This window comes from Haemaphysalis longicornis, unplaced genomic scaffold, assembly GCF_048455015.1.
Source record: "Haemaphysalis longicornis isolate Haplotype H1 unplaced genomic scaffold, Haemaphysalis longicornis Haplotype H1 scaffold_6, whole genome shotgun sequence".
NCBI lineage: Eukaryota > Metazoa > Arthropoda > Arachnida > Ixodida > Ixodidae > Haemaphysalis > Haemaphysalis longicornis.
This window is the reverse complement of record NW_027526407.1, coordinates 150,150,950-150,174,570: the sequence shown is the minus strand read 5'-3', so window position 1 is coordinate 150,174,570 and position 23,621 is coordinate 150,150,950. Positions and strand designations below refer to the sequence as shown.

Sequence of the window (23,621 nt, the reverse complement as noted above, 5' to 3'; positions counted from 1 at the left end):
CCACGAGCCGCACTTGACGCAGGCGTAAGCGGAACACCACAAGTCACAAAAGTGACGTCACCAGTCAACGGCGTTACCAAATGTTGTAAAATGGAGAGACGAGCTAGTTTGCGAACAATTTTCATGAGTGGAACTTAAGCGCAAAAATTTTACAGGGACGAGAAAGGAAACGGCACAGGCGCTTCTCGTCCCTGTAAAATATTTTTCCGCTTAAGTTTCACTCATGGAAACCAAATGTTGTACTGCGTATAGCTGGCTATTAAAGCGAAAGCTGCGTAGTGGGAACGATGGCGTCCTTTCATTTCCCCATAGACTGGCACCGGCACGGATCCCCTACCACGGCGCCAGGTCAGCCAGGGATCAGTTAATCACGTACCACGATATAACCACGCATTACCGCCTCTCTCGCCGTCGGTACCCTCCTGCCCACCCTGAGCTAACCAACCATCAGGAGCGCTTATGGCGACTCCTGCAGACAAACTCTTTGGCCGCCGAGCACTCCTGCATCGCATTCACCCCTCGCAATTCCCCTCGCCAAACTGTCCACTCTGTGGGGACCCAGCCACACTGGTCCACTCTATGTGGGCCTGCCCTCAAGATCCCTTTCCCTCCATAGTGACGAGCAGTGGGAGGGAGCGCTGGGCAGCTCGGACCCAGAGGTCCAGATACTTCTGGTCACCCGCGCTGACAACGTCGCCGCCGGCCTCAAACCGACGGCCACGCCGCTCCCGTGAACCCGGTTAAGGCTCAATAAAGTGATCTCTCTCTCTCTCTCCCCCAAGACTGGTTGGTCGACCTAAAAGCCCTGATAAGGTCTTTGGACAGACAGCGCATGCGTGAAACTGGGCTTTTATTATGCCAAAACGGTTACTTGAAAATCGCGGAAAAGGAACGGTTTTAGATAGGACAATACACAGATAATGAAGAAAGAGTACAATGGTATACCTTTATCTCATAGACCATATATCGCTACACATTCATATCATTCGTAGATACTACTTGTACTTAGAGCACAAAAAATCTGTGCATGGATTTTGGTCTTTGAAGGTTTGGCGATCGATTGGACGCCCTTTCAGCGAAGGTTGGGCGGACTTTTGACAGAGTTTTGACCTTAGAAACCTGTCGTGCTTCCCTCAACTTTCGTTAGGAAGAAATGGTGAAGTTTTTCATTACAAACACAAACATTACCGGGAAGAAAACGTTCGCGACGCACGCAAAGTGCCGGTAACTGTAGTTTGTAAGGCCCCAACCTGCGCAAAATAACGGAGGTTTATCCCGTCCGCACACGTCTGTCAGTTCTTCGTGCTGTGCATAAAAGCTAGACACTAAGGGCGTACGCAAACGCTTCTGTAGTCTCCGCATAACTGTATAGAGGAAGACCGCATTTTAAATGCGTGAGCATATTTTGTTTGAAAGCCACGAAAAGAAAGATATCTTGTATCTGAACAAAAATGGATGAATGCCGAAGTTAATGCGTTTGTAATCGCTAAAATAGCGCCAATGCGGATTATTTGTGGAACGATAACAATAAAAAATCTAAGGAACAAAGGAGGCCGACAAAAGAAAGCTTTTTTTTTTAAAAAACAGTAAGGTCAACCTAACACACCGCTCCCAAGCAATGTAGACCAGTCAAAAATAACAAAAAGCAAACAAACATATAAAAACTACTCATAAACGAAGCTCCAACCATGCAACGTTTAGTACGTGTGCAAAAATGCGTAACTGTAGAGAGTTTTGCACTTAAAGTGTAAGCTTGAATCACCGGTAAAAAATCGATGAAAAAAAAAAACACAATCCCAATGAAAAGCCTGAATGGACTAAAAATTCCTCCAACGTAGCTATTCATAGCCCAGTCCGGCTGCAGAAATTCTCCACATGATGTAGTAAAATCACAAACTTTTATCTAGATCGGCGCCCTCACGCGATTAAAGAAAAAGCAAACAAATAAGAACACGAAAGATGCCACCAAGGAAACGCGTAATGTCTGGAAAGAAGAAGCGGCGTAATTATGCGCGCTTATTAGCAGAAAATTCTGGGCATTTCTGCACACCTTTACAATTTTCTCAGAATGCCTCAGTAAAAATACCTCTAGCTGAACAAAATGCCAAGCTAATTTTGATCCAGGGGGAATCCAACAAACCCATAATGACAAAACGGTCTCTCCTATTCACTCAAGGTGCTTAAGAAAGTAAGCAGATTCACAATTATATAGCAGAGTAAATAAATTGGAAAATAACTGAATAAAAATAAACATTTATTGATTTATTCCCTGGTGAAACGTACTGTATGTGCAGGATTATGGGAATACGGAATTCATACGGAGTATTACGCTTAATTATTTGCGGTAATCTTTCGGTGAACACAGGAATAAAATTATTTGTCGCAACAGAAACATTTCACACAGTTTTCATGTTTCTGTTCTCGCAGAATCTGCAACAGCACTATCGTCATCGGTAGGCGGTTGCGCTGTCTAACTGGAGAAGAGCACGCAGTTGGCTCCCAGGGCCACCACTGTGTCGGCGTCTCCTTTCTGGTGCAGAGCACTTTAGGGGCTGCCTTGCTGTAGCTCGCTCGCTGTGACGAGTGTCTGCCGGAATCAGGGGACGCAGCGAGATAACGGACCCAAGTAAAGCCTGACGGCGTACCGCAACGGCGTCTCACAGAGGCTCCAAAAACCTAGCGTCTGTGTATATAACCGGCAGCACCCGCGTCCATTTAATTAGCGACGCCAGTTGGGCTGGTTTTTACGATTGTGGCTGCCAAAAACATGACCCCGCGCCGGCGCCGGTGCCCGCGGAGGCCGCAGACGCGGCCGCGGAGACGCCAGCGCCATCTCTCGCCCCCGCCGCGGATCCTCCCGCGGCGAAGTGCGAGGAGGTGGCGCCGCTCGCCGGCACCCCAGCAAAGAAAGAACTGAAACTAAAGCGTGGCAAACTGTTCGCATGGCGACGCAGTGAAACATCCCCCTCGCGAGGGGCACGATCAAATGCAGAGCATTTCCGGTGGCGCACGACGTTAAGTAGTTTGCGTTACGTTAATGTTGTTGCACTTGTGGCAACTGCTGACGAGAGAGCGCTCGTCAGCAGTAATTTGAATGAGTCAACAATATAAGGCGCGTTCGTAGCGTCCCATTCTGTGTCGGCTTTGTGGCGCAGTGGGTGGAGCACCATGTACATTGCGTTCCGCTCGCAGGGTCGAGGGATCGAAACCAGGCGCCGGATAGCATTTTCTTTTATATAGTGTAGGGGGAGGGGTGCGGACAACGACGATGCGGACTACGACGGGACAACGCGGGTGACATCGTGAATTACTGAAATGCTCTGCATTTAAAACGGCGCTTTCCAAACTGCGCAGTAAGGCGCCGGCCCGTGCGGGATGAAAGCAAGCACATAAAGAACAGAACTCCCGCTTGGCTGCTCCAGGCAGGTGGCGCGCGGGCACTGCAAAGGCGGGAAATTTGACAAAACTTGTTGCTGAGTTAGTTGGCACATATTTAGGAAACAAGAAAACGTGGCGCAAACTAGACGTGAACGAAGAAGACAAGGTAAGACTCGAAAATGAAGGAATGGACGACGTGACAGAGATCCCCATGGCAGTGGCCTATCTTCGTGCCCTCCAAGGATAAAAGCACTGGCAGAGTTAATGGCAGTCCTAGACGCCGAAAGGGAGCCTCCAGCAGCCTTTTTCGATGAAGAGAAAATCGTCGGCAAAAAAAGGAAGAAATGTTCATTCGATTCAATTTAATGGAAAAAGTGGCACAAGAGTGAGGTTGTTAGATATGCCCGATACAGGTACCGATTAAATAGGGACACGTCCTGGGTCAACAGGTATTGGCGATAGCGGGCAAGCAACACACAAGCAAACGGGGGAAGCACCTCCACGATTGGTACAGCCAATGCCATTTTAGATAACTTATCACCGGTTTCATTAAAGGTACACTGAAGTGATCTGTAAACATTGTGGGATTACGAGCGAAAATTGTAGTCCGGAGTCCCTAGGCCCTGTTTCGACCACTCTGAGCGCGTTTACGCGAATTTAGTAGAAAAATCAATTCGAAAATGCTGTCCTCCTCTCTGCAACCTGGCCCATTTTCTGTGGCGTTTTCGTGTGACGCAAGAAGCGATGAGCTGGCAATTGGCTGCGCTACTGCACGGCTCGCCGACCTCCCGACAGGGTCAGTCGGCCCAGCGTTTCGTTCGGCGGCCGCCGACGGGTCGTCGCAATTCGTTCGCTCAGTTGAAATTAAGCCAGGGCACGTTTGTGAATGGAAGAATGCGCCTTTCTTTACTTTGTTAGTTTGTACACTGTATCTAGCTCCAAGTCAAGGTCGCTTCATACAAGCGCTGCACAAGCGCACATGCGACACTTCGCTGACTGGTACGCCAGTAGGAAAATCTAAGGCCACTTGAAGGCGGGAGAAGAGTTAACGAAGTCAATATAGGTACTAAGGAAATAAAATCAACTGATATTTTTTTCCGTACAGCGTAAAACAAGGGTGCAGGAAGCACTTTTTTTGCGCTGGGCGAACAAGCAGAGCGGTCAGCAGCACGACTACGCATATGCGAACGCTTTTCTGTGTAAGAAATGCAATTGCTAAACGTGAGATATTGTGGAAACTTGGGGGACACTTACTGCACAATCGCTATACAACAAATAGTCACCTAAGCTGCTTGAAATGCTAAAACGAAATAAAAGTGTAAACTAATTATACATTATATGCCTTATATTTCCCAGGTCAGCAGCGCTCGCCCGTGGCCGAGTGGTCGGTGGCAGAAATGTCTAGGCTTCTGGCATGGCCAGTGGGACAGTACGCCTAGTGTTTTCGAGTGTATCAGCTGGCAGACGACGCCGGTGAAGTACTTGGGAGTCCCCCTCGAAAACTATGTAGACAGCGACCCTTATTGGCGCAGTCAAACAGTTTAACTGCGTGAAAAGGCCGAGAAATGGAAGGATAGCGGACTTTCAATATTTGCGAGGGCCTCAGTTTGTAATGTGTTTTAAATGCGAATGCATTTATTAGCCGGGGGTTGTCTTGCTTTGTTGGCCGGCGTGCGCCTGCATTCCTCCAGCGCGAGCGCACGTGAGCGCGCGCCTCGTAGTTCTGCCTTCGTCGTCGTGGTCGTCCAGCGCGAGCGCACGTGAGCGCGCGCCTCGTTATTCTGCCTTCGTCGTCGTCGTCGTCGTAAATGCGAATGCATTTCTTAGTCGGGGGTTGTCGTGCTCCGTCGGCGTGCACCCGCAGGTGTTATCTCTCCGCGCTCCTCCTCGCCCCTAGCAACAGCTGTGGCGCGCCTAGCAACCGGAGCAGGTTGTAGCTCGGGCGGGAGTAGCGGAGGGCAAGGGGAGAGGAGGAGCGCGCTCGGGCGTGTGAGGGTCTCGCATCGCGGAGCTCGGTCGGAGTAGCGGAGAGTGAGTGGAGAGGAGGAGCGCGCTCGGGCGTGTGAGGGCGCTCGCATCGCGGAGCTCGGCGGGAGAGAGAGCTCGCGCGTGGAGCGGGCGTGTTGCGCGGGTCTCTCTCTCCTCTCCGCGTACCCTCTCTCCGCTCTCTGCACTCGGAAAATGTATATAAATGCAGTGGAGCGCACGCCTCTCTCCGTTACTGCTTGCCGCAGCGCACTCATCGGTGCACCCAATGCATTCGCATTTCCGCACGATCCCCTTCGGGGAAGTGGGAGGAGTTTTTTTTAATTAGCAAACTGTGGTACGCTCCACAGGTGTTGCATTGTTCGCGGACACATGTACAGGCCTTGCACTGAGTTTTTGCTGTGTTGATTTGGGAGTCGTCATGGGAGAGAACCAGCCGTACGAACCTGTTTCGGCGCGTGCGTCTTGGTGGCCTGTCATTATCGCATCTGTTTTTGCGTCAAGTGGTAAATCGTTTTTTGTTTCTTCGGGATGTGAAGGACTCCTTTTTAAGCACTGTGTGTCAGGTGAAGTTGGCCAGAGCGCTTCCTGATTTTGTTGTAACGTCAGCTTCTTTATCTTTTGGCGCAACGAAAGGCTACTTCCGTGAGGTGTTACAAGCCACCATGTTTTTGCTTGCACGTTTCACGCTAGAGTGGTTATCTAGTGTGACGCGTAAAAGATTGTATAATGACCTCCTCGTTGATTCCGTACTTCCCGTTACATTGTATAGATCGCTGTACCGTGTAAGGCCAAGACAGAATGTGCTTAAGCGTGTGAAACGTATGGCGATTGGCCCATGGGTTAAGGCGCTTTTCTTTAAACTTCACTCGGGCGTCCTTGATTTGAAAACGTGGCAGAAGGAAAAGGGAATGTTTTTGCCGGGTGGGGTGGACTTCTACCCGTGCAGAAAACCCGAGACCGTAGAACACGTGTTTTTGGACTGCTGGGACGGGGTCTTCTTTTGGGACGGGCTTCAGCTGACCCTCAAAAAAGATTTCTTCCTGGACGCTCACGGCATTAGGTTTTTACCTATTGAGAGTGACGAAGTACCTTACGACCTCGTGATGGTCCTGGCCCTACATGCAATCTGGAAATCCCGCATGGCCATACGCCATAGGGACGTTGACGCTAAATGGTCAAGGGAATATTTCGGTGATTCAATGCGTATGATTATTGAAGTGTGGAGGGCTCAGCCTGAGCCTCCAGAGTGGTTCCCTGTGATGGAAACATTGACCAACCTCAAAAAATTTTAATCGTTTTTCTGCTGGCAAGGTGATGACTAGCAGTTTTATCGTTGGATTTTTTTGTTTGATGGTGCTTGTTTTGCACTGAAAAATTGCAATAAAGAAAAAAAAAAAGTGACCGAGTGGTCGGGATCGCTAGGTATGTTATAGCAAGTGTTTTGCAAGTCACGAGTTCGAATCCCCGAGGGTGGGTGCTTTTATTTTATAACTTGGTTTTTTCGTTTTCGGCCGATGTTTTCTACACCGAGTTCACCTTTTTTGAGCCGTGACGTTCACTGCTCCGCGAAGTAGTTCACAGAACGCGCACAGGCTGACACTGACGCGCTAGCGAGTTCTCGTTGGCGTGCTGTTGCCATAAGCACCGACTGCTTGCGGGCAGTGGGCACAGGCCAGAATCAACAGACCCTTGGCCTGGTACGAACACGCTTTTTACGATACAGGAATGAGTGAGGCAAGCTCCAAATAGGGGGGAGAAACGCATGGCATTGGAGCGTCTGCGGGGACGCGGAGGCCGTTCATCCAGTGTGTAGGCCTCGGCTAGCGATTGCTACGATTCCAAGCCATCCTGGGAGACTTATATTATGCATTTTACAGCCGACAACATGGCAGAAGCGCGGTACGATGATTACTGAGATATCGAGAATGCCCATCCAACGATGCCGTTGGATGTCAAGCATGTTGTTTTACAGAACCGGAACAGAAATTTCTTTGAATGCCTCTTTGGAAGGTGAGCTTCAATGACCCCCGAATCGACACGAATGGTACAAACACCCAAGGAAGGCCAGGAGCGAGCCAATGAGTGCCAGCCGTGCGTTAGAGATGATTAATGAATACCGAAGTCAATTAGTGATTGATTGCTGATTCAGCAGTACGGAGTGTAAAGGTAAAATTGAGGTTCATTAGGATAAATTTAGGTTGGTTAAAGGGGCCATGTAGACAAAATACGTTGGTTTTATTCGAAAGATATGTTGTTTTACAGTGCTCCACTGCTTTTCAGGCAGTAAACGATGATTTATTCTCTTATAAATTAATGAACTTACGTTAAAATTTTGTTTCTCCCGCCAAATTGTGTTTCGTGACTTCAGCGATGATGTAACAAGGACAGGTTTTGAAGTGAACGTTAGTGCTCTGTTACTCTGCAGCGGACTTCGCAACGCCTTTTCTACCGTTAGTCCTTCTAGATGGCGCCACCATACTGCGCAGGACCACTGTCCGCCTTTGCTTTGTCTCTGACCGTATTTGCGCCTGCCTCGTTTTTGTTAGTAATCGTTTCGTGATACATGGGGTATGCTCGACAGACCGGGTCACGTGAGACAATGTTGCTTGCGCCAATAGGCCAGTGTCACGTCAGAAAAGCCCAAAGCGCCGGACTGATGTGGAGCTAAAGAAGCATAGTGCGCTTAGTACCGACAGTAGTACGCGCTAATTGCGTCTATGTTTACGCGTACTTTCGCAACTCTATTGCTTCTTTAAGGTAGATTAGGATGTATTATATGATTGATTAGTTATTGACAGTAATTACTAGTGAGATGGGATTAAGGTGAGTTATGAATAAAAAATGTGGATTAAGACAGATTAAGGAAGGTAAAATAGCATGGCTGCTGTTTCGGCGGTCGGACCTGTATATTAACGCTACCGATCACAATTATACGCCAGGCGTTCACCTTCAAATCCCCCAAGCAGACTGAAGTTCTCCGAGGAGATTTTGCGATGCTAATTCATTTCATTGATAGGATATATATTTACAACTGAACCTGGAATCAAAGGCAAACACAACGAAAATTCTAACGGGCTCTCAAGAAACCGCTTCTGAGACTCCTTTTTGATCAGCGCATTCCTCCCAGCTTCTCTCTGAAGCGCTCGCTCTCCTCGCAAACAGTTAGGGCATTGGTTAGAGGGGCCCTGAAGACACAATACAAGCTGTTTTACTCCTGTTTTACTCAAAATATTTCTTTTTTATAGTATCTTCAGCGCTTTCCCGGCAGCAAAAGGAGCTTTATATAGGAGAAAAATAAACAATCTAGACCGAAATTTCAAATATCCCGCCCCATCGTAGGTTTTGCTCCGTTAGTAATGACGTATTATGGCCAGGTGCCTAAGACGAAAGTGTGTATGTTGACTGAAGCTGCCGCTAGCTGCAAAACCTGCCTCGGATTACCTTGGTCACCGCCTGCCTTCCTAGATGGCGCAGCGATACTGCTCAAGGACTGCTGTTCGCACTAGGTTTGCTTTTGACGGGAGTTTACCGGACGTATTTATGTTGCGGTTGATAGCAATCGTTAAATATGGCTCGACAAACAGAATGACATAAACGGCAGTGTCACCTGAGCCGAATGGCCATGTCGTGTACAAACTTAACGCGCACGACGGCTCTGTTAAGCTGCGTGGCCGGGCTTATAGTGCAGTATTCAGTGCTTCTATGTTTACGTGTTCCTCCGTAGCCATTCTTGCTGCTGCAAAAACAGTGCGCGCTAAATTCAAGCGCAAATGGCCCGTTCAAGAAGATTATAATCACTGTTTAGTTTGGGTTGCATTTTGTTGGCCGCAGCCAATCGCAGCAAGTGACCCATATGTCGTCTTAAGTTCAGTGCGGAAAAATAGCTTAGTGGTCGCACGCATATCCCCTGTCTTCTTCAGTACATAGCTTATTTGTAAAGGTTTAGTTTAAAAATGGCGTCAGCCTTATTTTTTACGCAGGCGATCTTTTGAATGAACCAAACTTGCATTTTGTCTCATGGCCCCTTTAAGTGGCGTTCGGCTCCGCGATAACTTAGAGCAACAGTAATTTTCCGGGATCATTGAGATTTAGAAATTACTCCGAGATGACAAACAGCTGTAATAAAAGGTCATTCGCTTCATCTTACTGAACTTCTTTACTCACCAAACGCAAAAAAGTGCCACCCGGGGCCCTACTCTCGACTGCACAAATTCCCAGGCAACTGGGAATTTGCCGGAAGTCTTTTGTGATTGGCTTTCAGTTTTGGTCACGTGCTTCCGGTTGACAAAGCGGTTGTGTGTGCCTTCGTCATTTTGACGTTTTATGACGTTTACGGGCACCAGTTCTAAAGCTTGCCTTATTTCTCTTTACTGAAAGCGCACAATGAAAAACTAGACTAAATGCACCTGACATGACAACGTAGGCATGTCTTTGCTATTCAACAACAATACTGCTTGTAATACACGCCCTCTCTGAGATTGTCTGAGAAGGCGTGACGTAATTTAAACAGTTGGCGGGAACGATCACTTCACGCATTGGCAACTTCAGCCTGCGTAAAAGTGACGTAATGTTACGTAACAGCTTGAAAATGGCGACTGCTTTTGCCGCGAAATAGGGAAAAAATTTCACCGACCCTGATGCCAGCAAGACCTACAAAAACGGCCACTCTGACGCATGCGCACTGAACTTTTTCCCTTACGATTAGTTCCCGGCGATTAGGCCGTGGAGGTGAGTGCAGCCGTCTAAACATAGATATGAAGACATCGGCACATTGATTCCAAATATACGCGTAGGCTACAGGCCGAGCTGGCGCCATTGTTCTGCACAGCTTGCGGGGAAGGAAAACGCCGAAGTCGCGACACGTGTTTACCCTGCCGGCCGTCGAAAGGAGCGCCTAATCGCAGCGACCTTCGGAGCGGTCCGGTTCTACTGAGCCACATTATTGTAGCCGCTGGGGTCCCCGCACCTTATCGCTCGCCCTGTCCCGGCTGCGTTTGTTCTCTATTCTAACCCACGTTGGCATCAGCACCGCGGCGCGATTTCAAAGGACGGTTCAAATTTGCCGCCACAAGAACTTTCCGAAGCTTGCCGGTAGCCTTGTGGCCGCTCGCACGTTCCTGTTTTCGCCGTAGGTGACAGCCGTACAAAATCGACCGCAGCCTTTAGGCGTGAGTTTTAAAAACGGTAAGCTTTTTCGTGCTTCTTAAACTTCAAAATTTTCGTCTGTCTGTCTGTCTGTCTGTCTGTCTGTCTGTCTCCATATTCAGCCTTCCGGCCAAATGTTACAAGAAAAAAAATTACGCCGATCTTTCCGCGAGGGAACCCTGGTGTGATGCGACGCATCGGGGGGTTCAATTGCTGTTTCCGTTGGGTTGATTCTCTAAATCGGGTGAAACGTGTTGTGAACGCGTATGATGCATTTCCATCACATGCGAGTGTTCTCATACGCGGGAAGATGGGCGAACCGCCGCAGCGCGATACCCGCTTTATATTCACAGCGCTTGAAGGAGAGGAGACAACGGAGGAGAGTCGCGCATGCGCGCACTTGCGCACTTGCGCACTTGCGCACTTGCGCACACCGCGCGTCGCCGCGCAACGGGAGCGGAGCGAAGCGAGCGAAGCGCGCGCACGCAGCTGTTGTTTATGATAATGAGACGGAGTGAGAGTGTTGCGCACAGCTGTTGCGCACAACTGTCCGAGAGAATAACGGAGGAGGGATGCGGGCGGACGGCGCGACAGCGACGACGCAGGAGGGACATGCCTCAGAGCAAGAGATGCGTCGCATCTAAAAAACATTTGCTCACTGCATCTCCAAGAACCGTGTGTAGCAGGTGTGGGGAGGGCCTATCCGTAATTCACATTCTCATTACATGCAAAGCACTACACACAACAAGACGCAGACATCTCCCACAACTATACAGACAAGACATCACACTACAGCCAGTCCTGGTTTTAGCGAGTGATCCATGATTCCTTTACAGCGCACTTTTAAGTTTTTTAGAGAAATCAATTTTTTACACCTCATGTCCTATCACGCGTAAAATACCCCGTGCTTTTACTCCAGCCATACTCATTGTCTTTTACTGATTTTAATTTTGTTTGTGTTGAGCGATTTTAGAGTTAACATCTTCCTCCGTCATACATAACCACTGTTTTGGCGCTCTTTGCCTTAGTTTGCCTTGCGCCATAAACATCCAACCATCATCATTAAATGTTACAAGAATTCTTGAAAGAAACGTATATGTAGGCAAAACTTTTCCAAACCACCGAATCTGGAAACGCACTCCATACTTGTCAACATTCTTCAGCAAAAAGAAAACATTAGACACATTTGAGGCAAAACATCAATGGATAACTGGTACTAGGCTGTGTTTTTTTTTTCATATACATGGCTCGTTTACCAATCCAATGCAACGGCTGCTTGATTTTTGCGATAGCAAATAAAAAAAATTCGCGCTGAAAACAACGTGACTCGTTCTTCATGGCGTCATTCCAAGAAGTCCCGCAGTAACGAGAGGTTCTAACAGATGGCGCGCGAGCAATAGAACGCGCTAAAATTGAATCAACTGGAGTAAACCACCCCCGTGTTTATCGACAAGAGAGCGAAACGGGAGTGGAAGAGCGTGAAAAGTGGGCGGTGGAGAAAAGAGAGGCAGTTACGTGGCAGGGGAGGCAAAAGACTGCCGTCTCTCGATGACACAGGCAGCGAAGTGAACAGATACGCGGCAATTTTTTTAAACACCATTGTCTTTATTAGGCTACTTGAACGGGAAAATTTTGGTCTGTCTGTCGGTCTGTCACTCGATTCACCATGCCGGCCGAGGTGAAACAGATTCTCCGAATAGTCTTATATACTCACATCAGAATATAAGCATCCGGTGTTAATGTTCATACTTGTCGACATTGTTGAACAAGAACAGGAGCTTGCGCAAATATAAGGAATAAAATTAATAAACGAGTGATATTTGGAGTGTTCATGTTCATACTTGTCAACATTGTTGAACAAGAACAGGACATTACGCAAATATAAGGCACAAAATCAACACATGCGTGATATTTCGAGTGTTTATTCAAAATTTACTGATGCTTACTTTTTGCGATAGCAGATAAAATGCCGCATCAACTGCAAAAAACCGTCTCATGCTGTTGCCCGCGCTACCTGGCGGAATCCTAAAAAATCAAATGGCAACAGCAACGAAAGGTTCCACTAGATAGGTTTCGCGTTCCTCTTGTAACGCTCGTGAAGTAGGGCGTTAAATGAAGACTCGTGAAATGAAGACTTCATTTCCCGAGGAACGGGAAATGAAGTCGACGAGCTCGATTAGGATCTGGATGGCTTCAGAATTATCCAATAGATGCCGAAGGTTTGGCGGTTCAAGTGGTGGCCGCACAATGCGAAGCAGTCGTTGAATGTATGATGACGTTTTTGAACACTGCGTCAGATAGTGAGAGACGGAAGTGGCGGCCGCACCGCAAAAGCACAGGCAGTCCGGCGTAAGTTCGAGACGGAAGAAATAGTGAGGGAATCGGCCATGTCCAGTTATAAGGTGAGTAAGTTTTTTAGATGGCGGAAAAGAAGCAGGCAGATTGAGAACACTCGGAGTCCAGCGGAATAATTCTGTGTCACAGTTGTTCGATGACCACGCCTCCTGCCACAATAGGCGACCTGCTTTCAATAGCGACGAGCGGACCATATGTTTGGATATTTTCCCGCACACATCCTGTCCTCTCGTAGCAGCACTTCGCGCGACTGCGTCAGCGATTTCGTTTCCCCACACGTTAGAGTGCGCTGGCACATGGTACAAGGCCAAGGAGACCGAGCTCGAGAGCAAGAGAATGTCATGTTTCAATTGGTGGATTGTGGAGGACTTATTGAAAGGATTGTTGAGTGCCAGAAGTACAGAAAGACTGTCAGAGTATATATTGACAGGAGAGGAAGGCCTATTGTCCAGGAGGAACTCGATGAATTTTTGCAGGGCTATCACTTCAGCGTCAAAGGATGTAGTGGGAGAAACTAAACGGAACCTTCTTACGGCGTGCACGCGGTCAGGCCCGTTCAGAATGACAAAGGCAAAGGCTAGCGTGTTATCTTGGAAGGAACGAGACGGGAGATGAACAGCACGAGAAGTGAGCGGGAAAGAGATAGGATGCACTCACTTGCTAGGGGCGCCAGTCGACTATCGTCTTGCGTCGACATTTGCAACGAAACGAGCAGATACTCGGCCATTTTTTTGTAATCAAGCCTATTCTTAGGACCGCCAGCAAAAACTTTCTTTTCAAGAATGTAGCCATGTTTAGGGCGCCAAGCCGAATGCATTCAGCGTTCTTACACACCAGCACTACATCGCGAAGAGTGATTTCGTGAATCTTTCCCTGCTGGCGAGCCATAACGTTTTGTTTCTCTTAAGCTTGAAGCAGCTCAAGCCTACATCTTTTGTTTAGGTGTTCGCTTTTATTTCAACAAAATCGACAGCTGGGCTAGTTGGTATCCGTCCATCCTAAACAACGCTTGACAACACGACGACGAGGAAGAGCCGTCATGTGTCCACTCTTCGTCATCGTCGTGTTGTCAAGCGCTGTTTAAGATGTTCGCTTTTATATCGCCTCTATTTGACACCGCTTTTATCGCGTTGTTCATTTCCCATTTGCTATCACCAAAACCAATCCGAAGTATGCCTGAGATTGTCTTTGCACTGGAAAAGAGGACATGTGTGAGGGGTGGCGGCATTTTAACACGAAAGTGTTTTATTCCGGGATTCACGAAGACTTCGCTGACGTCATATCCGTCACGGAAGTGACGCCAGTACAACGAAGCAAGCGGCCTGTAAAGGGTGCACCCCTGCACACAAGGTCGTCTTGCGGGGAAGCAACCTTTAGTACTAAAGAGTACGTCATGCTTCGGGTTGTTCCTTCTCGTTTTTTATATTGTAGCGTAAGCTACACTGGCCGAGGTTGAGCAGTTTCGCGTGGGCCGTAAAGGGCTGTACTGTGCAGGCGCGAAAAGCACGAGATTGGGTAGGATTCGATATGGATTGAATTGGATTGGATTAGCTTGGCTTGGCTTGGCTTGGCTTGGATTTGGATTGGGTTGGATAGGACTAAATTGGATTGTATTGGAGATCCAATCCAATTGTTGTGCGGGTGTGTAGAGAATTGGGTCTCCACATTCGCCAGTCTGCGCATTCCAGAGGAGTGACGTCATAGCCACGGCAGACACACTGGCGCCGGCGCGTGCCCTGCTGTGCGCCTCCGTGGCGCAGTAGCCAAGTCTGACGCTGCGCCGGAGCCGCTTGATAGCCGTTTCGCGTGGCTCCTGGAGAGCCATGCTGCGCATGCACGAAGAGCAATGACTGGACTGGACTGGACTGGATTGGATTGGATTGGAAATCGTTTTAGCAGAAGTAAGCACGATAATCAGCTAATCCTAGACAACCAGCAAACCTAAGAACAGCCAGCAGAACCTTAGCTCACGCTACGTATATCCTGGCATAGCTGAGCTAAGCCACTGCTAATTTTTTCAACACGAAAGTGTTTTATGCCGGGATACACCAAGATTTCACTGACGTCATACCCGTCACGAAAATGGCGCCAGTACACCTTTGCCGAAGCGATCCGCCAGCAGCACGTGGCTCGCCAAGCACACCCGCAAGACAGCCCCCGACCCGCAAATCATGTTCAGCTGCAAATTTCGGTGCACATTTCACTTTCGTGTTTTACCGATTCCTATGACAGAGGAACCAACCCAGAATTTTTTAGTAATTTGAGACGCGTTTTTTCTCGCTCAGGCATTCTTTCAGGCGTTTGTTTTGTCCAGGCGGTTGTATTGAGGGACAGACAGACAGACAGAGAGGCAGACGGACTGCAATTTCAGTGTGCTAAAATTTAAAAATCGTGTTAAAAGCCCACATGTCAACATTTCGGCGCACCTTCGGCAACACTTGTTCAAGTATTTTTCTAAAAATTAAATGCTTTCAGAACGTAGTCAACAAACACATCCAGTAGTACTCAGAATAGGGGATAGTAAAGTACCTCAGCCAAAAATTGCTGCTCTACTATGCCCATGAGACAACTTAGAGACTTACTCAAAATAGTTTGCTTTTTTTTAAGTTTTTTTAAGACTTTGCTCAAAAGCGGCGGGAACAGTAATATGGGAAGCCAATTGGACAGAAAAAAAAAACAAGCTTTGCGTGGTCGGAATCGAATACTGCAGACCATCGCGTTATGAAACCGGCCTCTAACCGGTTGGCGCTATCATTGCATCCGGGGCCCAGAGCATTTCCTTCGGTTTCGTAGCGCGGGCGTTGGCTTCGGACACGGCTGCGGGTTCTAGCGCGTGCTGACGCGGCCCACTTTGGGAGAGATGTGAACGTCTGCGGACGAAACGATCCGGGTCTGCCCGCCGTGCAGAACTTTCAGGGTAAAGCTCCCAAATAAGTGTGAGGTGAAATAGCCGGGTCACCGGCAAAGGAAGACGGGCCGCCAGCTCTGCTGTTTCTCCAGCCGTGCACCACTAGTGCGAGCTGCGCCAATTTTTGTTGCGCTTAACGGTGGTCTAAATGGTTGCTTGTATCAGGGACAACAGAACCGCCGGACGAGGACAACAGAACGCAGTCTGCCTAAAAGTCTCACGTCATTGTTTTGACAGTCACTTTCGCAGAGACGTGTCTTGGTAAACATTCTTGGTAACTTCTTGGTTGGTCAAAAAAAGTTCATGAGTTATTCCACTCTGCGAAAATGGGTGACCAGCGAAGCTGGAGGCTGTAATTCGGACTGTACGCTGCAGCCTCCGATTGCGACCACCAAAGAGGAGGGAAATTCGAAACACAGAAGGGCCACTTTTGACAAAGGGTCCGCCGCGCCGAGGAGCGCAGGATACAAGACACGCAACCGCTTGAGAGAGAAAGAACAACTTTATTTTGTGCCCGGTGGGAAAAGGGAGTGAAACGCGGACGAAGAGAGGGGGATGAAAGCCTCAGGCGATGTAAACGTAGAGAGCTGCCCCGAAGCGCCGAAGGAAACCAGACACGCGAGTGCTTTGAACGCCGGCAACGAGATGGCGGTGCGACCGCAGACATGGCCGACGAGGGTCGCACAGGGGAAAACATTTGAGAAACCTGTATTACCCACCTGAGCGTCTACTGGCCTCCAAATGAGGGCCTATGGTAGCTAATCTACTAAAAATGCAATTCTAAGTGACGACACGTGTAACCTATTGGTCAAACGATAATCACAGGACCTTGGATTAAATTTGGGACGTGAGGTTTTGCACACGGAGAACAAAAATGCACGGACCGTATGTCACAAACAGGTTCACTTCAAATGTTAAGTCTGTCTGTCTGCCTACAACCTCAATCCAGAAAAGTTACTGGCGACGCTGCTGAGTAGTGGGTCAGTGTGTGGCAATATAGTTGTGTCTGATTACCAAGCAATGGTGACCAATGAGTGGTGTCTCTGATTGCAACCAATGGTGCCCAACGAGCGACTCGTTCGCAAGTTACCTTTGGGTCACCATCGGATCACGTTACCGATGGCTGGGCTATCGAACAGTAATCCCTAAACCACAAATCACTTTAGAACAAACGGTACCCACTAAGGACCTAGGGCCATAACATTTCTGGGTAAATGCTGTGAACTTGGAGAGGGTGGGGGAACTTTAAAGATGTAAGAAAATGGCAAGGAGCGGGAGAGGAGAGAGGCGAAAATGGGTGAGGGATGCTGGGGAAGGAGGAGAGGGAGAGAATGGGTGTAGCGGCAGGTGGGAGAGAGGAGAGGAAGAAGGGTTGTCTGCTACGGCGTCATAAATTCCTTTCGTTTGCAGCGAAGCAAGCGTATACAGAATCAGTCGTGATGGCGACATTTCGCGGCATCGGATGCGGTACTAACACGCTGGGACGAATGAGAGATTCTCGTATTAATATATGGTCGAAGACAGCCACTCGTCAGCCGCTGCCGTCGGCAAAAAAAACACCACCGAGCTGTTCGCCGTAGTTGCCCGACGCAGAGGCGATCTCATTTCTGCCAGAGGATGACCGATCCGGAGGCTCCGGACCATGTGCCAGGTTGACGCTGGATTAATTGATTGACTGTAGGGTTTAACGCGCCGACGAAACGCAGGCGATGATGCGCGCCGTAGTGGACGGCTCCGGATTAATTTTGACCACCTGGGGGATCTTTAACGTGCGCCAAAATCTCGTACACACGGGCGTTTTTGCTTTTCGCCTCCATCAGAAAAGTGGCCACCGCGGCCGGGATTCGAATCCGCGACCTTGTGCTCAGCAGCGCAACGCCTTAGCCACTGAGCCGCCGCGGCGGGTACGCAGGATTACGTAGGGGATCACTGGGTTAGCCCGGCGACTGGTCAATCGAGGGTCTGACGTCTGCGTTGAAGGCTGCTTTGCGAACACATACCGCGTACCGTACAGCTGAGGGTGTGAACGCGCGATTGCGCTACTCGAACGCCAGGCCACCGTATGGGTGTACGCTCTCCCCATCTGAAGTGCGAGGTGTGTGGCAGGCCTGCGACGTAGGGGATTGATTCCGCGGGGCCGGGAGCACTGCTTTGGCGAGGCAGTCAAAGCGAGATGCGCCTACGGTAGGGCTCGAAAGCTGCCGCCGTTGCGTGAGCGGCCTTTTAGCTCTTTTCGATCTTTAGGAACAGATTTGTTGCTCTGAATTCACGATAAAAACTGAAAAAAGAGATTGCGTAAACTCAACGACGCAACACTCGGAAGAATCGAAATTTTGCATATACTCTTCATTGCTCCTTCAAATGCAGGCAGGCATTCCCAGATGAAGAAGAAAGTGTATGACAGCTGCATCTTACCGGTACTCACCTACGGGGCAGAAACTTCGCCAAATTGAATTGAGGACAACTCAGCGAGCAATGGAACGGAAGATGATAGTTGTAACATTAAGGGACAAGAAGAGAGCAGAGTGGGTCAGTGAACAAGGAGAGATTAGCAGAAAGTAAGAAGAAACGGACGTGGGTAGGGCATGTAATGTGAACGCACGATAACCGTTGGTCATTAAGGGTAACAGAGTGGATCCCTAGAGGAGGCAAGCGTGGCAGAGGGCGGCAGAAAGTTAGAGGGGCAGATGAGATCAAGGAGTTTGCGAGGATAAATTGGTCGCAGTTAGCGCAGGACCCGGACAATTGGAGATTAATGGGAGAGGCCCTGCAGTGGGCGTGGTATAGGCTGCTGCTGCTGATGATGATTATGCTCCTTCAGATTAGATGAAATCTGATCGGACGGCTTTCTGCACGCCTGCCTGTCTCTGGCCAGAAAGAAATTAGAGAGGGTGAAGACGGAGAGGTATTATAGCGAATGAATGTTTAGCCAAGCGTTAACTAGAGGCTTTGGTCCAGTTAAACTGGCGGTTCATATCTTGTAAATCAGCCGAGTGTCACTGGCGAAGGCCACCAGCGTCAGCTGCGTAGGGGTCGGGTCCAGCCGTTGCAGTCTTCAGCGTGAAGACGGCTGGTTGGCTTCAAAGTAAATTCGCGTGTAGCGTCCTCTCGGTGCTGCTTGTGTGTTGCACTTCATTTCAGGTGCATGGGCAGTTGGCCTGGTGCGTTCGTGGCAGAGGGAGTCTTCCCCGCCAGACTGTCGTCTGGGCTTCCCCTGGAGCTGTGTTGAGAACATTGAGGTCTGTAACTTTGCCGGTGCTCGGTGAAATTGAGTTTCACGGTGAAGCTGGCTTTCAGGCGACGGATCTAGCAGGCGATGGACCCAGACAGCGCGCAACGTCCCCGGGAGCATCCGGATGGACTCGGTTAGGTGTAACGACGAGGGTGGAGGCGTTTGATAGCTCCAAGGCGTATGCGGAGGATCACCGGGACAGCCGTTTGAAAGCCTCTGGAGAGCTCGCTTCGAGAGAGGGGATAAATAAGGAGTCCGTTCGTCTGTCCTGTACTCCTTCGCCGTCGTTGTACTCTTCTTCTCTGCCGCCGCAATGGCGGCGAGGAGTAAACAGTGACCGAGAGAGCTTCTTTGAAGTTATTCGAAGTTTCCTCAGAATGCACACATCTTGATACCTCCCCCTGCTTATAAATCTACTGGTTAAAACGTGGGGTGGTGATGACTGCGCTCGCGAAGTGGGATGCCAAGATGCAACAGCTTCTTGATCACGTGACGTCTACTCTCGAGGCCTTAAATAAGCCGCGAAAAGCGCATCTCCAGGAAGAGTGCCTCGCTGGTGAAAGGCTCCATTCATTCGACAACTCCTCCTTGTCTCGGAAGCCGTGCGGTCCATGTCCCCAAATTTCCCATCCGTATAAAGTGCGAATATAGCATACAACAACCGAGTTCGCGCCCAAACTGGGCTACTTTTTTGGCTATTGGACGGGATGTTGGCCCGCTAGGTTATGGTTCTGATAGCTTCTCTGCTAGACCAATAACCAAGCAGACCAACTCGGCGCGGTAAGGTGAAGGGGAGGACAATTCCATGCCAAGAAATGTGAGAGAAAGGGGCGAGGAGGCAAGGAGCCGGCAAGCAGGTGTGGGGAGGCGCGTCTCGGAGACTGACTGCGCCAAGTTATGGCGGAAGCTATCAAGTGAAGGTGTTCCAGTCGAGAGAGGCGACGTCATCGGTGTGCGATCTACCATGGGCAGACCTAAGGACGGCCTAGTTGAAGCTAGGGAAGACCACAAGCGCCTCTGTTTCCTCAGTCTTCGCACCTCAATGGCGAAGGTGGATGAATTTTTTTTTTAATTTCTTTAAGCGAATGAGCGAAATTTACACCATTACTCTTACCTTTGACAAGCGTGCGTTTTAGTCGAGGTACAGCGCTTTACGTGGCTAGTGGTTCACCTCAATATTTGTCCCGTTTCGGTTTCGTTTTTTAGGGGATTTTCTTATTTCTCTCTCCGTCGGGAGAGGCCTGCGTTCGAAATAGAAATTTGTCATTCCGTTAGCATCTGTTTGTACTTTATTGTCTGAACTTATTATTCTTTCTTCTTACAAACTTCCTTCAAGCAGGGGTCTCTACTTACTTTATTTTAGTGAATCAAGTTTGTAAGGTCAGGAATTAGGCATGTTTGTGCGGGTGCAGTGCGGGGCACGATTGGTGCTGTGGGGTACCCGGCAATAAATATTTACGCATAAAAATACGAATAATTATATTTTTATAATCGACCACTCAAAAACAATTTGGTACTCTATTCTCGGCGGTGCATTTTGTTACGTCCCATGAGGTACAAATAGGTTTGTGTGTGACCCAATAAGTCCTTCCGTTGACGTGGCCGGATTAAGCATTGACAGGCACTCCCGCCCAAGAAAAGGTACAAATAAACGTTGATAAGAACGAAAGAAATGCAGTGACGCGACAAATAAAGAATTTGATGAAGGCCTGACATTCTTCGTGTGCAGATATCGCCCCTATTGTCAGAGTGTGTTATTCTGCACTTGGGAAGATTGCGCTAATCTCCGCGTTGCCGGCGCTTCGATTACAAAATATAATAAACACAGATTGAGCGGAGCTAGGGACGACAACCTCGTCCTAGTAGCCGGTACTTAGGTACGAGACCTCGAAACCTTCATCCTTCATGTAGCACGATCAACGCAAGGGCACACGAAAGGCTAGAGGGGACCGCGCTGTGCTTGCGCTGTTCGCGCTCGACTAGAGGAATTAGTTCTGGCAAGGTTAAGTCGCGTTATTCCTGTTCGCTTCTGAAACGCTGCTTTTGCGTTGCGATCCCCGATTAAAGATGGAAAAAGAAAACCACAGCTACACAATACTTCTTGTGCTGTTCAAACGTTCGCTTTACGCACCCAGCCCCGTTTCTAACTGCGATTCTGCCTGCGTTACAGCTCAATAGTGTTTCGTTCTTCCAGATGACTCAGCGCATTTGTGCTGTTGGGAACAAAGTGCCGGGGTCAGATTTTCTGTTCTCCCGAAATTTATTTTCAGCGCATGCGACGTAGAAACGCGGCGGCAGTTTCACGGCTTGCGTGTTGATTGTGTGCAGTAGCATAAATCTTAACCACATAAAATTCAAATCAACGCGGTGAAGATTGCCGTGGAGAAAAAAGAGCTAAGAAAAAAAAGTGCCTTAAACACAAAACACTTTCGTTATCTACTGCTACTTGACTGGTTCATTTTGTGAAACAATCATGCCATCCTGCTAAAGGGACCATAACTGACTTTTTGAGGATTTCTACCGCGTCACGCACAAATTGGCGACGCGTATCCTTCACAAACGTTCCGCTTTAGACACACATCTGGAGTGGCACTCCTAGTAACGAGCGCAGCTGCCTTTTTCGCTGACATTTGTTCAGACTCTCTGCATCCTACCTACTCTCGAATCCTTGATCATAATGCGTGCATTTGCATTATTTGTGCAGTAGGAGTAGCTCTGCGGACGTGAAAACACGCATATCATTGATCAATAAATTTCCAAATGCCACATTTTGGGGGCCGCGACCTGCTCATCTGTGACGCCCTGAGCAATGCAAAGAGTATCGCTAGGTGTTAACAAGCCCGCGGCTGAGCATTCAAGCGCAGTACGAAATTGACTGTAACGAAACGCGCTGACGCAACGCAGGCGATGAGGCGCGCCGATGTGGAGGGCTCCGGATTAATTTTCACACCTGGCGATCTTTAATGTGCGCCGAAATCTCGCACACACGGGCGTTTTTGCTTTTCGCCTCCATCAGAAAAGCGGCCGCCGCGGCCGGGAATCGAACCCGCGACCTTGTGCTCAGCAGCACAACGCCTTAGTCCCTGAGCCACCGCGGTGGGTCGCAGTATCAAATTTCTACCAAGAAAAACGATCTCCTCAATGCGCAAAACTTAACGGCACTTAGTGTAAAACGACCTCTTTGTGTCTGTTCCGTTTCCGACAAGCTCCGACGGCCACGTTACCTGAGGTCCAGGTGTGACAGCTTTGAGGCGACGTTGGGGAAGTAGTTCCTCTGCACAGCCGACAGCTGGTTGGCGGCCAGCTTGATCTCTTCGACACTGTCCAGGCCGGACAGGGCCTCGTCCTCCACCCTCGCGATGCTCGTGTGCTCGATGACGAAGCTGGTGACGCGCGTCAGGCCGTGGAACCAGTTCTTGCGCAGCACGTTGATGGTGCTCGCGTCCACCATGACGTGCTTCAGGCTCTTCATAGCTCCCAGGTTGGTGTTGCCCAGATCCAGAGTCGTCTGGCGGACGTCCAGACCTTCCAGCTTGTTTCCCAGCACCAAATTCGTGTCCGCGCCCTGCTGCTCGGGCGGGTCGAGCACCTTGAAGGTGGAGTCGAGGATCTTGATGATGACCACGTTGAGGCCCTTGAAGAGGTCCACCGTGATGGGGAAGTCGACGCGCTGCAGCGTGAGCGTGTTGAGGTCGTAGAGGCGTAGGTAGTCGAACGGCACCTGGAGGTGCCGGCGGCTGCTGATGCCGCTGCAGAGCACCCGCAGTCCTATCTGGGCCTCGATGCACCGGCACGGCATGAGGAAGTCGGCCTGTGGACAGACTCTTTTCCAGCCCGAGCTCGGGTGGGCCTTGCAGGGGGCCAGGAAGGCGGCGGCCAGGAGCAACGTCGTCGAGACTGCGCGCCTCATGGTGGTTTCGTCAGTCGGCGATTAAGCCTCAGAGAACAATGCCCGCGGCCGCAAGCGGCCAGCAGCCGGCTGCTTGCGCACTTGGGCGGCCACCTTATCGGGCGCCGACAGCAGGCGGAGGAGACGACGCCGTCCGGTCGATGTGTGGGCGCGTCTGTCGCGGATGCCGGGATGCTGGGCCTGCACGTGAAGCTCCAGGCTGCGGCCAGTTCGAATTGCCGCCGTAAGCACGAGCGGTATCGCGTGTCGCGGAAACAAAGGGACAGCCGAGCGCGTCCGACGTGCTGGCTGCGCCGTACTCGAGCACAAGGCTGTTCGCACATGCAAAACAATTGACGTTCGCACCTTGTCCCGCATTTGCACGGCACTTGGAGATTGCTGTGCACGTCGGCGTCACTGCTGCTTCAGCTGTGTAGCTTGACTACTTAACTGTATCGTTAGCCTGGTCCCTTAACCCACCCCCGCGGGACGCCCGACGAAACTTCCACGTTTCTCATCACTGAGAAAAAAAAGGCTACGCAGTGCGGCAAAGATTTCAAAGGGCGTTTGGGAGAGAGAAATAGGCCTGTACTTGTACGGACAGAAGGGTTTATGACAAAACTAACTTGACAACTGATAACATCCTTATTACGAACAAATTTTACCCAGAAGGCGGAGGCAGAATAGACATTGCAAAGCAGGAAAATGCTCACAGCGGTGGTTTT

At 49.6% G+C, this 23,621-nt stretch overlaps 1 protein-coding gene across 2 annotated transcripts in view; it reads right to left on the bottom strand.

Moving 5' to 3' along the window:
- The window catches only part of LOC144141197 (CD180 antigen-like), a 205,286-nt gene that overhangs the window by 92,642 nt on the left and 89,023 nt on the right, over window positions 1–23,621 (bottom strand). Inside the window, exon 1 of one of the 2 annotated variants that reach the window (XM_077672761.1) lies at window positions 22,232–23,134. The exons of the other annotated variant lie outside the window; for it this stretch is intronic. Within the exon in view, the coding sequence (XP_077528887.1) occupies window positions 22,232–22,917 (686 nt within the window). The 5' untranslated portion in view covers window positions 22,918–23,134. Of the gene's footprint in view, window positions 1–22,231; window positions 23,135–23,621 lie in introns of those variants that run through there. 2 annotated transcript variants of the gene reach the window in all.